At 42.2% G+C, this 13,466-nt stretch overlaps 1 protein-coding gene across 2 annotated transcripts; it reads right to left on the bottom strand.

The window, feature by feature from the left end:
• Positions 1-4,871: 4,871 nt before the first annotated feature.
• Positions 4,872-13,373, bottom strand: elmod3 (ELMO/CED-12 domain containing 3). 2 transcript variants are annotated; one of them, XM_080467829.1, is made up of 13 exons: positions 13,304-13,373; positions 11,257-12,012; positions 10,481-10,552; positions 10,307-10,381; positions 10,158-10,224; positions 9,753-9,821; positions 9,586-9,674; positions 9,022-9,145; positions 8,780-8,902; positions 8,481-8,611; positions 7,263-7,339; positions 7,022-7,149; positions 4,872-6,799 (listed from the first exon to the last, which is right to left on the bottom strand). In XM_080467829.1, the coding sequence occupies exons 2-13, from the start codon at positions 11,290-11,292 to the stop codon at positions 6,549-6,551; spliced, it is 1,242 nt and encodes a 413-aa protein (XP_080323955.1). In that variant the 5' UTR covers positions 11,293-12,012; positions 13,304-13,373; the 3' UTR covers positions 4,872-6,548. The 2 variants fall into 2 exon arrangements, with proteins under 2 accessions (XP_080323955.1, XP_080323956.1); XM_080467830.1 differs by lacking the exon at positions 13,304-13,373 and having other exon boundaries at positions 9,022-9,142.
• Positions 13,374-13,466: the final 93 nt, after the last annotated feature.

The raw sequence follows: 13,466 nt of genomic DNA, 5'->3' as shown, positions 1-13,466 counted from the left end.
GACAGTATTTGCTTTGTGTATATTGAAAAGAAGGAAAATATTTGATAGTAAACTCTATCTGTAATTCCAAAGTGGGAGAAACTGTTTCAATAAGTTATGTTTTTAAATTTCACAGATGTCAACAGCATTATTTTCATATTAATAGTTTTTTTGTGACTCATACATTTAGATCATTAGTTGTAGTAATATTGTGATTAAGCTTAGACAGATATATACAGAAATGATGGTAAACTAACTAGTTTTAGGAGGAAAAAAGTGAAAAAAAATATATTTTTTATTATGAATGGCTATTATATGATTATGATTGGCTATTATATTAAACTTATGACAAGTTCTGAAATATCAATATCAATATCAATCAATTGAAATACTAAACACTACAGCCAGTATACATTATCTATAATTTATTTTATTTGACTTTATTTTGCATTATTTCTTCATTTAGTTTTATATTTAATTTCATCTGTTTTAATACTACTGTAGTTTATGGTAATCCTGCATTTTTGATTATTGACATAATTATTAATACTTTTTTAAGTTATTTTCTATGTAATGGGTAAAAACTTTTAAGCTACATGTAATTCAGTGAGAGGATGTTAAACCAACTGATCAGACATCAACGAGTTGTTCAGTTTATTCACATTCATTGAGGAAAATGAAAAAGTTAAACTGGACATTGACCTCATCTGTCTTCGACACCACTTTATCCAATTCAGGGTCATGTTGCTTTGGACCCGCTTCCAGCGAACAAAGGGTGAAGACTGAGAGACACTATGAACAATTCAAAGTCACCACCTAACCTCAAAAACATGTTTTTGGTCTTTAGGAGGAAACCACAAGTGAAAAAACAGACACACATGAGAAGAACATGCAATTCTTCACAGAAGGGCCTCCAACTGGACTCAAACTGGAAATAGCTCACTGTGAGGCGAGAGTGCCAACCACTACACCACAATGCACAACCTCAACAACCCTGGGAATCCCTCACTCCCACAGGTTGCAGGTAGCGCGCGTGCACACACACACACACACACACACACACACACACACACACACACACACACACACACACACACACACCATTGCACTGCCTTTAAATTCCCACACGTCAGCATAAGCGGAGGAGTGTGCATTATGTGAAGTGTCTGTGCACATAGCCCTGAGTGGAGCATCAGGATATGCAGGGCAGGAAACAATGACATCAGAGAAAGAGAGAGAGGGAGAGAGTGAGGGAGGGAGGGAGAGAGAGAGAGAGAGAGAGAGTGAAGAACAGAGTTGGGGGAGGGAAGGAGAGCGTCAAAGTGAGAGAAAAGTGCTGTAATCCAGCAGGCTCACTAGGTACAAATGGAAGCAGCTTTTATAGACCGTAATGCTGCTCTGCTCCCCCTCACTCTCATAGGGCACCCACATGTTTTCACACTTCAGCAGGACATCTGATATGTAGCTGATTTCTGTCTGCTACGTTTTTTAACCCTTTAAAGGGCTCCTGAGAGACATGAAGCGAACAAAGGGCAGCTTACTAAAAGCAGAATTTAAGTCGTGCTCTGTAAAGACTGCCTGCTTGGCGGATGATTAGGAAGTTTGAAAGTGTGCTTATGGAACCATAATTCTGAACCGGTTCAGTGATTGAGGAAAAAAAACCAAAATAAATGGCTGAACTAATTTTTCCATGCAGTGTTTGCTATGAGTCAGCAGGTCACCACATATCCAGTCATCTGGCACTGTGGGACTGGAGCCACGGGTCTGATTAAGCACAGATGTGGAAGCAGGCAGCATCACGAGTCGTTTGGAGGCACACCAACCTTACTGACCCACCAACAAGAACATCCCAACCTTGTGCTGGAAAGGAGCAAATTGCAGCAACAAGAAGTTTAACCTTAATTGCTGCCCGGGGGCATTATCTTTTTTTTAACACTGAAGCTTGGAATTTTGTCAGTAAAAGACTTTTAACAGTAACTGTTTAATATAAATGGTCTGCACAGAAGATTTATCAGAAATTAGCTTCACTACAACAGCAAACCTCCAAGATAACAATAAACCAGGATTGTTTGGGATTTAAAAACATCGTGAAAAAAAGATTGATTAATGGTGGTACTTTTGATGCAAAAATCATTAGTTTGACAAGTTTATGTGTTTAGGTAGTTTATTTTACAGCCTCATCGCCCCCCCAATGAGGCTGTAGAAATATGTAGCACCAATAGAAACAATTAAAGTGTGCACTCTAGTGGTTGGATTAAAGAAAAGCTAATCTATTTACAACTGTGCCGCCTATTCCAGACAGAACAGTATTTCTGAGCACTATCAACATGTTGATATGCAAATTACAAAAAAGAAGAGAGCTGTCTAAAGGAATCATCCATCAATTAAACTTAACAAAAACTGCTTTGGAAAGTGTTCAGATACGTTAAACACTTAGAATATTTTGAGTACCTTTATGTGTTGACATGTTTGCACTAAGCACACATTAAAGAGTACTACTAAGTGTGAGGATGGATGGGCACTGTGACATTTGGGGGCTCAATCTGGGACTCTACAACCTTTATGATCAAGATTATATTTTGAGACTTTTCATCAAGTGAAACTAAACTGGAGCCACAACTTTTGCTTTTTGTGACATTTTTGGTGATTTCAACCGCATAAAGTTGTTTCGCCATTCTTTTTTTCTTAGATATTAAGGCTAAGATTTGTTTTCATATATTTCTATTTCACAATTGAATTTTGTTCCTTTCTGTCTGTTCTTGTGGTTTGATGTTTATTTACACTTCATCTTGTTGAAGCTTCACGGAGCCACTATGAGGATAATACCAGAGAGGCCACTCACCATGTAGAAAAGTCAAGGCAGAATCAGCGGGTTAGTTTTTAAACAGCATTTATTTAGCTTTCTCCATACAATACATTTAATGTACAACAGCACATACTGTATTCTGAAATAACTCTCAGTATAAAATAGGGCTTCTACAATCAAGGTACAGTCATAAAATGCTCTGAGGGACATGACGACGGCAACAGTAAAACACCTTCATATAAAGCGCAGGATATTGAGAGAAGTGATTGTATTTGCCGAGCTGCTGTAGGAAGCAGAACTTCAGACCACACCTCTCAGAGCATCCGACATCCTGCAAGAACCCGTTTTTCTTTTCCTTTCTTTTTTTTTTAAATCCAATTTTTCTCTTGGTTCTGGTTTCTCAACTTAGAAGACTCCAAACGATGAACAACGCATAAGAATATGATCTATTACATCTGCTGAAAATATAAGTTTTGGTAATGTGACAGGATAAATCAGGCCTTGTTTGGATACTGACTATATACCAAGGTAAAAAGCATACACAGTATTATGACTGCTAGTCAAGCCTATATCTTTACAATCATATATTAAACAGTTTGCTTGTGACAGGAGCTGTAAAGACAGGATTGTTTTGAGTGTTTTTCCTGACATCAAACACTTAATCACTGCAAAAGTATACTGTACTACCACTGAAGCCACAAGAAAACCAGCTCATTTCGACAGGGTAAACATCAGCCAATTGTAGACCAGTTTGAAAAGGAGTTTTTAATCTGCAGGTGTGCATCAGAGCATGTGAGGGCCCATATAGTGTCTATAAATGTGTCTTTAAATAGAGTACACGTAACATTGACCAGCCTTTGTGTTAGTTTGCTATAACGTAGTGCTTCAGGGGGTGAATATACATTATATATGTCCAATTAGTATGAGAAAAGGCCTAGGTAGAAGAGAACGTAAAGAGAAGAATCGGACTGAGAGGCCAAACAAACATCAGGAGAGAGAAAGAAGAGATTTGTCTCAGGTTTTGAGGTAAGCAATGTGTTTCAGTATAATGCCCTACAGACAATCATACAGTTACAATCATTAATTCTCTATATACAAACTTCCTGATTTACATACACTGTACTGCTCCTCAGTTTAAAATTCAATAAAACAAAAAAGAAAAGAAAATGAGATCATATCAGCGGTGCAACGTCTTTTAGAATGGGGGGGGAGGGAAAGGGGGTCTGACTTCTTAATGAGGCGGACGATAGTGAATATTACAATATGGCTATTGAAGATGGCCCGTTTCCTCTTGCATACGTCACACATACTATCAAATATCTACAACAGTGCAAATTTTCCTGACCGATTAAAACACTTGCAAACAATTGGCAAATCTACACCAGCTCATCTTAGAAGTTTACATGTTGGGGCACAGTTAAAAACAACTGTGCTGAGTTGACATCGAAAATTTGTTAAGATGCCTGCGATCTAATTCGCCAGGCCGGCAAGTTCCAGGGAGTAACGTCAACCCGGCTTACTGCGTTACATTAATGGAGGAAGTCTACTGTGGCACGATGGCTCAAATGAAAGAGAGGAGAAAAACATAATAAAATGGAAGAGAGGACAAACCAGCACTCTACACCGCGTGGCTCGACTGGACATAGGCACCAAATTTACTATCACCTTCTTAGAAGACAAGTTTGAGCTCAAGACCACGTCAAGCCAATCCCACATCTCTCCGAAAACAAACACTGTGCCACCTAAATGTGTGTCTACCGGCGGAGGCTCGATAAAAACGATGAAATGTATGTGCTATAGTAGTAACAGTTTGCGCACTCATTGACACTACAGACTGTAACTGAGACATGACATCAACAAGCTTTACGAAGAGGAGGAGGAGGAGACTATAGGATGCTACAGTACTAGTGCTACCTGAACATGCTACAGATTGAGACTACAACGATGGGGGACGGTTTCACGCGAGCACAGAGCAGAAACCAGCTTTGCTGAGCTCTACCCATCCCAGGCCACAGAACCACCGACTCCAGCTGTGTTCAGAGCCAACACGTGGTCTTATTTTTTTTCCTTCTTCTTTCTTTTTATTAAGCAAATCAACAACGTGTCATTTTGGGTTAAATATCGTCCTTACACTGCCATGTACCATTTCTTTTAAAAGGACAAAGGTGCCGTCTTTGCAGCTTGGTGGATCAAGTACTTAGTAAAGCTGGCTTATTGTGTGCAGAGGAAAGCACCCCATCTGTAGTCAGTTCCTGTCATATGAAACACACGCACGCACGCACACACACACACACGCACGCACGCACACATTCGCTTGCACGAGTGCACAAACCCTGAAGTTAGGAACGATTTCTATCATCACACAGCACTAGCGTTTTGATTATCATAGAGTAAGAGCTGGGATTGCATACTGTACCATACATCTCCTGCATCCCTGAGGAGAGGCACCCTTCGTCAATATCAGCTCATTTATTTTAACAGACACACACACACACACACAATCACACTCACAAGCGCGCATACACACAAACACACTTAGGAATAAATTTTTTAACTGGTCAAAAAAAAAGAAAAAAAAGAAAAATTACAATCACATGCTTTTAACGGAATGTAGAGAAAGCTCATTCCAGACTTTCGGCTTGCGCCCAAGCGCACGGGGCTCCGGCATGAAGCATTTCCGTCGCTTTAATCATGAAAAGACGAAAAGTCGGACTTTGTAGACGTTCGGATGAAACTCAACAACGTGGACCCCTTTTCACGGTCAGCCTGAAGATTGATAACAAAACTCTGAAGTGCTTATAGTCATAACAGAGAAGTTATGCTTAAAGGGACAGCTGCCCCCTTCAGAAAGGACTAAATAGTATTTTTTTTCTTTTTCTAGTTATTTAAAATATATTCCCACTTTACTTGGGGAGCTCTGGACCTAGTCTATCAGACCCCTGGAAACAAACAACTGGCTGGACCTCCACACATCTGTACCCAGAGTCCGTTCTGTATTTTGTTGACACATTTCTACCACACTAACGCAGAAGGCAAAGAGATCAGACCTTCAAAACAAGCTGCATTTAAAGCCCAACGTGTGGCTTTTTTTTTATAAGAACAATGTCTAGTTGCACATTTCTGCCACCTGCTCAGAACTTTCTGGATTTTTTTCCTCTCTTGCTCTCTCCTTTCGTGCCGATTGAAAACCTGCTCCCGTTTGCTCTCTAGCAGGGCTTCGGCGCCATTCATTTTTCTTCTCATCACCATAAAATTAACAGAGCGTTCAACAATACGCAGAAGGAGGCTGCCCTTGGTCGCACTGCGTGTGATAAAGCTGCATCTCTGAACGAGAGCAGAGGCAAAAACCTTTTGAAAAGCCCCCCCCCCACCACACACACACACACACACACACACACATAGAGAGAGAGAGATACACCTTCGCTCCTGGTTGAATTTGGCAGCTATCGATTTGGCTACTAAATCCACAGAAAAGTGCAAGTATCCATTTCCTTTTGTTATTGTGACATCTTGCGTTACTGGCTTTATATAATTCACTGGTTTAAAAAATAAATAATGAAAAAAAAAAAAAATAAAAAATTCAAATATAACTCTGAAAGATTGACATGCTAAATTGAATCAAAGTGCAGCACCCCAGCCTCAGTGGAAGGAGTGGAAGTGTTTGAATAGGTTCAGCTAGCAGGTCCTAAATCTGGTGGGGCTCTTCTTCTAGCTCCGAGTAAGACACACACATACACACACACACACACACACAGAGTCTAGCTTAGATGAGTCTGGCCTCTCCCTCCATGTCTGGCGGTAGATCACACACTCCTGTGAAGTGCATCTCCTTTCCCTTGCTTCCCTGTCCCGTCCCAGCTTTGGCCCCGCGCTCTCCCAGGCTGGGAGAGGGCTGCTGGGCCTGAGGGTCTGGCGACGTCCCACGGGGAATTCCACCTGCCCGCCTCTCTTTCAGGAAGACCTCTAGTCGGCGCAGCATCTGCTTGGGGTTCTTTTTGGCTAACAGCTCCACTTCTGAGGGAGAGGAAACAGAAAATTGTGGGACTCACGCCGGGACGACAATCTGGAATCAAACCGTGCTTCCGCAGTGTGAACGTTCGGTTTTAACATTATTTTTGCTTAAGGAAAATACAGTTTCCTCGCAGCACTCACACATTTAAGTGTAATACTTAGCTGCTGGCTAAAATTATAAGCTTATGGTGAAACTGGACTTAATTAAGAGCAAGATTTCTCCACCTTTTAGTACAAAACCAGAGTCAGCGATGGTCTTCTGCTGGGTCTTCCACAGTTGGTACAGGTGCAGGTAAGTGGCAACGTAGAACTCATTAAGCACACCAACCACTTGCTGACGACGATTGCACTCCCTGGCACGACCAAAGGCAGAGAGGGACGCGTTATGGGGAGATGCTGCATGACAGAGATGCAATCTGGACACAACAGGAAGACGCCGTGAGGTATGAACTGAAGAGGGACTCACTTGGACAAGGCCTCCTCTCTGAGTACTTGGAGAGCGATGCGGGTCATGTTGATTGACATCACACTGAATGGAAAGTTCTGAAAAATTAAGACAAAAAAAAATAAAAGAAGGTAAAATAGAGACAATATTTGGAGAGGTCCCACTCCACTTCATAGCTGCACATGTTGGTGAGAAGCTTTAGTGACCCATATTAAACAGGCATTTAAAACAAGACCGGCAAAAAGCCTTAGATTCTGAAATCACGCAAACAGCACATTTAGTTTGTGTGCAGTTTGCAGGTGAACGAAGCGTATTGGCGCGCTCGACAAAACACGCGCACAAGAACCATCTGAATGAGGGGCTCTGCTTATTATTACGTGCATCCGCACAGGATGTTTGCATGGGAAACGGAGTTCCCCTCGAGCACAAAGTGAAGTTTAATAACACGGAGTTTGAAGTGTTGGCGGGTGAAGTTCAGCTGAGGAAATATCTTTCAACACATCAACACCAGAATGTTTGTATAAAAGTGAGCCGATTCACAGAATCATGAACATCAAAGTGTTGTAAATCACCTTGTGCATGATGAATTAATCTATTGGCTTTAGCGTTTCCCAGTTTTTGAGGGCTCTTGTATAAATACCTGATAATGCATATACAATAGGAAAATACACCAAATCAATAGTGCTACTTTTCCATTGATCAGACACAATCCTCAGTGAACCGAGTTATTAGACCTGCTTTCACACGTGTTTGCGCACAACATTATGTTTGCACGCTTTTCCAACGATGCAATCTAATGAAGAAACCCCACCGTAAATATAAATCATATGTAAAAATGTCATGTACACCACTCGAGGGCAGAAACTCTCAGTCCACTTTGGAATCCTTGAAGTGAACCGTGGTCCATTTAAAATGCATTATTAATGCAGCATAGAACATTTTAATGGATCGAACAATAGATGCGACCAAAACCAGAACCGCCTTCTCCTTGCAAGCGATCTTTGCTGGTGTGCGCAGTGAAAGAATTCCCGCTGTTTTACCAATAATAAACATTATATAAGCTGCCGTGCACTCTCAGCTGGTAATAATCCCACAAGTGCATTTGCAGTGATACCCAGCATCGCTGTGGAGATTTTGCCACCTTGTATATAAAAAGGAACCAAACTGCCAAAAGAAATATAACTACAGACATGCTTGATGAGTTAAAACGTTTTTTTTTTTGTTTTTTTAAAGTGATACCTGTGTAGGGTGTTGTGATAACTTGTAAATGTCTCTAGCCAGCGGTAGAGTTTCTGGGTCCATCACAAAGTACAAAGTATGCATCAGTCCCAGGAAACCTGTACCACGCAGGTCAGTGGCTGGATCTGTACCTGCAGTGCAGAAAACAAACACAAAGAAAGATGAACACAACTTAAAATCATGGGTTCCTTTTAAAGAGATTTCGTATTGACATCATTTGAGAAATACCCTTCACACACGCACACACAATATTAGTCTTTAAATTCAAAGAGCAGGAGTCCACTGTGTCGGCGTCTCACCCTGAAAGCCAATGTTTTCCCAGTGTGAACCGTAGCGAGGGCAGTCCAGTCTGCTGCCAATCAGCCTCTTATAGATGGTCTGGAGGACACGCATGTGGACTGGTTGGCTGTTGTCCACATGGCCTATAAGAGACACACGCAGACATAAATATGCTCAAGGGGAAAAAACCTCTATTACCGGCAGTCATGAGCTTTACACCTGGCAGGACGAACACAAACAGACTGACAAACGGCGCACTCACACTGTGCGATGGCAAACACCAGATCCCTCTCCTCCAGGAGTTCCCTGTGCAGCCGCGGAGGCCCGAAGAGAAAGTGTGTGATTGCAGCCAGTCCAGTCCTGCGGATGGTTGGCTGGATGTTCTTCTACAAAAAGTAAAAAAAAAAAACAACTTTAAAGTTACAGTTAAACGTCTCATTACAGTTTGTTCTTTAATTATCTTATCCACAATTAATACTCATGACCCAAAGTATTCTGTTTTACTTGTGTTTTCTACCTCAGTAGCTTACTTGTTCGTCGATATTTTAATTGTAGTTTAACTTCTGCTTCTCTGTCAAAGGTCTATGTCTTTGTCATGGCACTGTGTGTTTTATTGGCACAATAATAAAATAAAGTTGTGATTACAGTTCATTGTTCAGATATATGTGCAGTTTCACAGCTGCTGGATGTCACTGCGGATCAATGACCATTTCTCTTTTTCACGCTTGTGCTTCTGCTTTCAATGAGATGTTCCTCATTTTAAAAGCCCATTGTCTTATAACGTTTGATGCTTTAATTTGTGGTTCCTCCATGTTGCATTCCTTACCAGCAAGTCCCCGAGGTCTGTGGTCTGAAAGTACTGCAGGGCCTCATTGAAGGGGATGAGCGGGGTTGGGTTTGAGTCTTCAGTCAGAACTGTGAAGACACACCATCGAGATGCTGACAAAGTCTTAGTTTGATCATAATTACACAAACGCGCAAGTCGAATCTGACCTGGTTGAATGTTCTCCAAAGCGTCCCACTCCTGCCTGGCCTTTTCCAACTCAGAATTTTCAGTTTCATCTGCAAAGAAAATGACAGACGTGAGATGAAAAAAAAATCTAATTCACTAAGATGTTCACACACAAACTTTAATGTAGCACTCAAACGGGATGAGCACATACTCCACCAATGAGCTGTGCTGAAATTGTGACATCCATCTCATCCATTCTCGGTCATAAATCCCTCCTGGCCGATTGATCCTCTAGAGTGCCTCTAAGAGCCCCTGCCTCCTCCAAGGAGGCAACCTTTACTCCTGAGTGAGCTTTTACCTGCAACTGCTGCTTTGTATCCAGGAGACACACCCAAACTCCTGTGCTAAGTAGATGCATGACAAAACCAGAAGCTGTGTACGTTTACCTGCAGGCTTTGGCTGGTCCTCGGCTGCCAGTGTCTGTAGGAGACCGTTCTGCTTCAGTGCTGAAATCTGGAGCAGAAACAAGCGATAAATCACAATCAAGAAGAGCCTCAATGTTCCGAGGGAGATACCAAGAAAATTATTTAATTACCGGCAATGATCTGAGAGGCGCACTTCCATTGGTGTGGTCTTTGACATTATGACCTATAACTACTCCATTCATGACCTGCGCGGAAATAAACAAGCAATTTCTGAATAAAAATAAATAAATAAAAAAAAAATTTCTAGAATGAATCTGTACAAATTGGTCTTTAGCTGCACTCACAGGTTTATGGTTGGAGTGTCCATTGGTGATCTCCTCAAACGGTTTGCATTCACAGGACAAACCATTCAGACCCTAGCGGAGGGAGGCGACACATGAAAGATGCTTAAGACGTGTACACAGTGTCTGAAACAAGACTGGTAATTCATTATAAACACATGCTTCATTATATTTCAATATCATTGCACACCCCCCAAAAAAATTACTTGTACAAAAAAAGCTCAATTAAATCTTTAAACTTCTGTATATTAGTATTTTTTTTGTGTTGGCAGACAGGCAGAATGAAAATATGAAAAAGAAATTAAGAGTCCATTTCCTTTGAGGAAAAGAAAATGTCCTTGCCTGGTCACATTGCTCTCAAGCGTGGAGAGGAACATACTTTGCTTGCTGTTTACAAATGAAGAATTACACAAGGATAAACGTTGGGGAGCGAGAGGTAATGTTATGGCTAGAAAATCAAGCCGGGGATAAAGGAATCACCCCGTCAGCTGCCACCGCAAGCAACATGCCAAATCAGAGATTAGAGCTAAAGACGAGAAGGAACCGTTGATCTTGGACTTTAAGGTAAACACATGTGACAGAACTGCTTAAACAAATGACCTCTTAATTGCCCAGCATTAAAACATAGTGTGGACCAGGAAGGTTTCTATTTACCCCCGCGAGTGTGACGAGATCAAGACGGCAACAGCGGTCAGATGGTGCGCCTGTTTGACTGACCAACACAGAAGTGTGTCGCTATCTGTTTTAATTTAACGAAACAAAGGATCAATTGAGGTTACCTCAATGCGGGTGGTGACATCAATGTCTTCCTCCATTGCATGTGAGCGTGTCGGTGAATGAGCGCGTTCCTGATGCCGGCCTCTAAAGGCTTCTGAAGTGATAAGCAGGGATGGGTTGAAGAGCTGATGCAAGGACCACCATGGTTTCTGTTGTGCACACACCTGTGGTGACTCAAAGTCTCTATAGTGGACTCATTTTCTCCTCATACATGGATATCTTGATGTCCACATTTATCAGCTGCTGGAGGAAACCACTGCAGAGCACCTCATATTGCGTAACAGCGACGGATGATTGTGTAGTTTTTTTTATGGCAGTCTGGTTTGATCGTGGGGTAACGTGCAGGTATCAGTCCACAAGTGCTGGCTGGAGTAAAGGGTTATCCATCAATATACACGTTTCCTGGAAACCTGCCTCCTTCCTCTCCTCCAAAGATCTGCCCCACTCCTCAACCCCACCACAGGTACACAGAAGCTGGACAATGACATTGCTCTTCAGGGCTGGGGTCTCCTAGTCCAAGAAACTTCATTACTTTGGCACTCCGGAATAGTCTAGTGTGCATCTATGGGTAGTATCCTTTTATTTTACTTGCACCAAAGCTGTGTTGAATCCTCCACCTTCCCCCGCCAAACAGAAAAACAAAACCCAGAAGCTCAGGTAGAAAAAGTAAAAATTGTCAGAGTTTAGAGGGACGTGGGTCGGGGGGAGGTCTCGTATTGCCAAACTCCTCAGGGGGGATGGTCACAAGCACACAGGCCCTGAAAGGTAGACCAAAAACAATTATTCAACAAAACAAAGTTAATAAATCCACGTTGCAAGCAACACACAAATCCACCATTACCTACTGTATACACAGGAATGTTTAAAAAAAAAAAAAAAAAAAAAGTCAAGAAAGACCGATGTCTAACCATGACAAAACCGATTTAGAGGAACATTTTATCCTGATAAGCAGCAAATAACAAGTAAGAGAAGAATGCTTGTAGTCAGAATGTTAAGCTGGACACTGACCTTCTTTTATAACCAACATTCTTACCTCTTAATATATAAATGTTTCAGACTTCATAATATTGCCTTGCTATTGTTAGAATTTTCAAATATATATATATTCCTTCTGCTGCTTTTATTGCAGCACTGTTCTGCTGTGATGACTTGCTGGATTTTATTTCTCTTTATGCAAGGGGATTACAACATTGCTAGGAAAACTACCCCAATAAAGTGTGTCGTCATCCAGATGAAGACAATCCCTATTTAAAACCTGTATTACTAACACTTTACATTGTTTAATATGCACAATAGATTGAACCCACGATTGCCAATTAAAACATTACAGGCAAACAAATGTTTCCATCTTTTCTGCAAAAGGTCTTAAAGCCTGCACGGGGGTGTAATATAGTATATTAGATGCACGATGTACTTACCACACTTCCGAGTTTTATTTGTAACTGAGTATTTTCAATGCGCAACGTTGCAGCTCTGCACACTCTTAAAGTTCAACCCGCAGCCAAAGCGCTGCAGACTCGGTCCGGAGAAATGTCGACAAAACTACACGAAACCCTCCTTATTTTTTATTTTCATTGTCTCCAGGTGACAGCCGTGGACAGGGACACGCCGCGGCGGTGACAGCGGCTCCCGTTGCTCTCCGGAACGGGCGACGGTTTAGCAAACATGTCAGCTAGCAGCCCCGCGGGCACAAAAGACGCAGCTCCGCGGCTTCCAGCGGAAAACGCACAACCGCTGCACGGAACCGACGCCACCCGAACCGAATCTGCGACGAGCACCCAGGAACCAGCTACGTCACGGAGTCCGCCCGTGATTGAAAGTAGCGGAGAGCCGGCGGACGGAGAGGCGCCAGCTGCCAGGCTAACTAACGGGGCTAACCGGAGCTCTACTGGACTGTAACGGGGATGGAGGAGTCTGTCCTCAAATCCGGCGGCAATAAGGCAGCTTTAGTCTCCGCCGCCTGCTGAACACGCTGGAAACATTGCGTCACCGCGGCCTGTCGGGCAGTTTTAAGATGAATTGTAGGTTGATTCTTTTTTTAAAAAGTACCTCAGTTTCTGATTGTTTCTCCCTCCAATCTCAGCTTCCCTTCCCCCGTCCAGTGGCCACGGTAATTTCCCAGTGCATCATGGGAATTGTAGTTTCCCGTCCGACATCAGCTTCATTACGTCATTGCTTTTCCCTCGCTCAACGGAGCCTGACTGCGACCTCC

This window comes from Lipophrys pholis (genome assembly GCF_963383615.2).
Source record: "Lipophrys pholis genome assembly, chromosome: 7".
NCBI classification, from domain to species: Eukaryota; Metazoa; Chordata; class Actinopteri; order Blenniiformes; family Blenniidae; genus Lipophrys; species Lipophrys pholis.
Note: the sequence above shows the minus strand (reverse complement) of the source record. Positions and strands in the feature narration are given on the sequence as shown.